Here is a 4,110-nt window from a genome sequence, read left to right on the forward strand (position 1 = left end):
AGAAAATTTTCTCATATAAGTTTCATGTCACCGTATAATAAGAAAGTGTTTTTATTTCCGTGTCCTCGAGGAGACCTCGAGCCTTCTGCTGTCTTGTCTTTTTGGAAACTGATCTGAGAGGGGAGCAGCGCGTGACATCTAGCTCTAAGATCACAAGATGACAGTGAGGACTGCTGCTGACCACAAACTCACCCCTTCCCGGGCAGGAAGCACACCTTCCCTTTACAAGTCTGCACCTCTCTCCAGATGCAGAACCTGTAATAAATTCTTCCTTTCAGTCGGATTTCTTCACTTCTTCACTCTCTAAAGCTGAACTTATCATTAAAGGAAGAAGAAAACTCGACTCAAAAATCAAATGCATTGATTTGCAAAAACCAAAACAAACAAACAAAACCCCCAGGTATGGTAATTCTTTGTATTTCCTCAGGGTAACGTGACCTGGTTTAGTAACTAGCCTCTGCTCATCTTTCTTTTAGATTGCTTCACACTCTGACTTGCTGTTTTTTCCGTGCACTCCCACTTGGACGGAGAAAATCAATCTGGAGTCCAACACCTTAGACATATAAATCTCCCTCAGGGTTTTCCTCAGTACTTAAAAATGTTTTAGACTCCACTCTTCAGCTTCATGCAACATGCTGGCAATTTCTTGGCCCGATAAAACCGAGTGTCCTTACACACGCTATTCAGAAAGCTCCTGCTGAATGAGGCTATGAAGCCTCCAGATGCAAGCGTCAATGCCTACAAAACCCTGCTCTGACTGAGGATCTGAGCTACCTCAGGGCACTCCACAGGTCAACTCTGCTTTTGATTTTGTCCAAACTAGTCCTCCAAAGAAGCAGTTATGGACATTTTGGGAGCAACTGGCCACTACAACCACTGGACTCCTAATGCTACCTGTCTCGCTCTGTGCCAGCTCACCACCTGGATCTGTCCTGCCTGCACACGTGTTCTCTCTCTCTCTCTCTCTCTCACACACACACACACACAGACACACACACACACACAGCCCGCTGCATGTCTGAATTCTGGAGAAAGCCATTCATTCTCTCCACACAAACCACAATGCTATAAAGTCCACAGAGGAAGAAGTCTCAATCGCTCTGGGCCTGTAAACACTGAGGATGGGAAGCCCCATGGTCACCGCCTTTCCACCGCTGCTGCTCACCGGGGCTGTGGCCTTGACCCAGGTCCGCGCAGGTGAGTGCGGGTCAGGGGGGAAACAGCCCTGGCAGACAGAGCGAGCTCCTCTCCTGGCAGGATCGCCTCAGGTCCCGGGAGGAGGCTGGGTCTCACTGCTGTCTGCCTGCCGCCAGGCTTCCATTCTTTGCAGTTTTTTTGCCACTGTCGTGTCCCAGCCTGGTCTGAGGGAGCCTTCCTTCATCTTCGTCGGCTTCGTGGACGACGCACAGTTCCTGTGCTACAACAACCAGGCGGAAAGTCAGAGGATGGAGCCTCGCACACTGTGGGTGAGGCAGATGGGGCCCGAGTATTGGGGGCGGCAGACTAGGACCGTCAAGGACATTGCAAAGAATTCCCTAGTGAACTTGCGGGAGGCGATGGGCGTTTACAACCACAGCGAGGATGGTGAGTGACCCGGGGGCCAGGAGTGAGGTCACGAGGTCCGAGGTTTGGCCCGAGGCTGCGGGACCCTGGATCGCAAGGGACCCTTGACTGGGTTTCGGGTATGGTTTTTGGTCCAAACACGACCTGGGGCGGGGCCGGGCTCTCATGTCTTTCAGTGTGTGTCTGGCTGCGACGTGGGGCCAGAGGGACTCTTCCTCCGCGGGTACGAGCAGCACGCCTACGATGGCCGCGATTACCTCGCCCTAAACCAGGACCTGAGCTCCTGGACTGCCGGCGACACCGCGGCACAGATCACGCTGCGCAAGTGGGAGGAGGCTGGTGTCGCCGAGCAAAGGCGATCCTACCTGAAGGGCGAGTGTGTAGAGTCGCTCCGCACGTACCTGGACATAGGGAAGGAGCCTCTGCTACGGGCCGGTACAGGGGCCCAGAGGATCTCCTCCACCTACCCTCCAGCTGGGGCCCCAGCTTCAAAGAAGGGAGGAAAACGGGCTGGGCTGCGGCACTGCTTCCCAGACACCAGACAGACAGCGACTCTCCTGAGGACTGCTGAGAGTCTGTCTCAGGAGGGAAGATCGCTGAAGTAACCAACAGCTTCCTTCACTGGACAGCCCTTTGTGAGCCATGGCTCTCTTGGCCTGTTCTCACTTTGGAGTCTGACTCTCGGCTCTCACCCAATCAGGACCAGAAGTTTCTTTCTCCCATGGGAGTCCTGAAGCCCATCTTGTCTGACTCATTCTGATTCTAGAGCTTTCCAAAGGAGTAGATTGTCCTGGATGTCTGGGTCTAGAATACTGTATGGTGCTTAAATCCCTCAACCACCCAAGTTCTCGCCATTTCCACTGCTTCAGTTCAGGAAGGAAGCCAAGATGCCTGAATTATCCAACTCTTTTTCACAGATCCTCCGAAAGCACACGTGGCCCATCACCCCAGACCTCAAGGTGACATCACCCTGAGGTGCTGGGCCCTGGGATTCTACCCTGCTGACATCTCCCTGACCTGGCAGTTGGAGGGAGAGGACCTCACCCAGGACATGGAGCTTGTGGACACCAGGCCTGCAGGGGATGGAACCTTCCAGAAGTGGGCAGCTGTGGTGGTGCCTTCCGGGAAGGAGCAGAGATACAGGTGCCATGTGCAGCATGAGGGTCTGCCTGAGCCCCTCACCCTGAGATGGGGTAAGGAGGCTGTGGGTGCAGAGATGATCTTTAAGAAAAGAGGGAGCCCTTCAGGAGACCCTGAGAAGGTCACAGCTGAGCAGTTGAGCGCTGAGGGCCAGAGCCCACACCTTCTCTTTCTTTCCCTTCCCTTCCCAGACCCTCCTAAGAATACCACCCCCACCAGTGGAATCATTGTTGGCCTGGTTCTCCTTGGAACTGTGTCCACTGCCATTGTGATGAGGAAGAGCAGAGGTAGGGACTAGGATGTGTCTGAGGGCTTTTGTCTTACTGTTTCTGGAAGGTATATTCATACACATGTGCTTTCCCAGTCTAGGATCTCATGTTGTAGCGCTTTCTAAAGCACATTTGAAAAGAAGTGACAAATATCTCACATTGATGTAATTGAACAGGACATGCCAGCAGTTGGGCTTTTCTTGCGTATCTCCCTTCCTGATTCTGCTCCAGGTCTTCAGATAATAATTCTTAAAACACTCCTTAGGTGTCAAACTCAGGAATTCTGCTGGGATTTCCCATCCTGCATCTTTCTCCATCTTTTTCTTCTTACAGATGGAAAAGGATGTAGTTACTCAGTCTATTCTAAGAGTTGACTTTTCCCACTTTATTTCTTTCCCTTGACCACTTGTCTCAGCTCTTGAACTCTCTTTACACTTGAAGGAAACACCCTCTGAGAGTCTAGAAAGGAAGGACACACCAAGCTCTCCATCACCTTCCCAAGAACATTCCTGCAGCTGAGCACAGCATGAGTCCTTGGTCCCACCAGTCAAATGACTGCATGCTGGACTTTGCTTCAGCATGGTGAGAAGAAAAAGCTGAAACTGCAAAGAATGCTTTTGTAGCAAGGAAACATTGCCATCCAGTTTTCAGGAGCTGCAGGGACCCACAGCGACCAGCACCTGTGTCTAGTGGCAGTGACAGTGTATTCTGTGTGGTGCCTTCGATAGGCCTGCATTTCCCAGCTGTGAATTCTCAAACTTGGTGCTGAAATAAAATAACATTTAGCCCTCCAATATCACATATACAATTCCTTTATGTTTAATAAGTGACAAGAATTTGAATTGCAGTATTTTTACCTAAAAGTTAGAAATCAATCAGGAAACTTTCAGATAGCAAAGAGTAAGAGGCTTCCATTATGTTAACTGCTTCCTAAGTCTTTCACTTGAAGCTAGATGCATCAGAGAGAAAGCCTTGCATCTACCAACATCACAAGTCAGGGCTGATGACACGAGTTCTCTCTTACCTCTCAGGGAAGACAATACATTCCTAGTTCAGGTTGTTTTTTATTGTGGGTGATGTCTGATGATTGGCATCAATGACCCAAACTTTGTCATATAAAATACTTGGGCTTCTTCCC

The 4,110-nt window shown here is 50.5% G+C and overlaps 1 protein-coding gene across 1 annotated transcript; it reads left to right on the forward strand.

Moving 5' to 3' along the window:
- Positions 1-1,121: 1,121 nt before the first annotated feature.
- On the forward strand, positions 1,122-3,237 carry LOC129676229 (popy Class I histocompatibility antigen, A-1 alpha chain-like; the record flags this gene model as incomplete). Its single annotated transcript, XM_055606557.1, is given in 7 exon segments — positions 1,122-1,197; positions 1,314-1,330; positions 1,332-1,583; positions 1,722-1,998; positions 2,481-2,756; positions 2,895-2,990; positions 3,204-3,237. Coding segments are annotated over 7 exon segments (1,028 nt in total), but the record flags the coding sequence as incomplete, so codon positions are not given.
- Positions 3,238-4,110: the final 873 nt, after the last annotated feature.

The sequence above is a fragment of the Psammomys obesus genome, unplaced genomic scaffold, assembly GCF_907164565.1.
Source record: "Psammomys obesus unplaced genomic scaffold, mPsaObe1.curated_primary_1811, whole genome shotgun sequence".
NCBI lineage: Eukaryota > Metazoa > Chordata > Mammalia > Rodentia > Muridae > Psammomys > Psammomys obesus.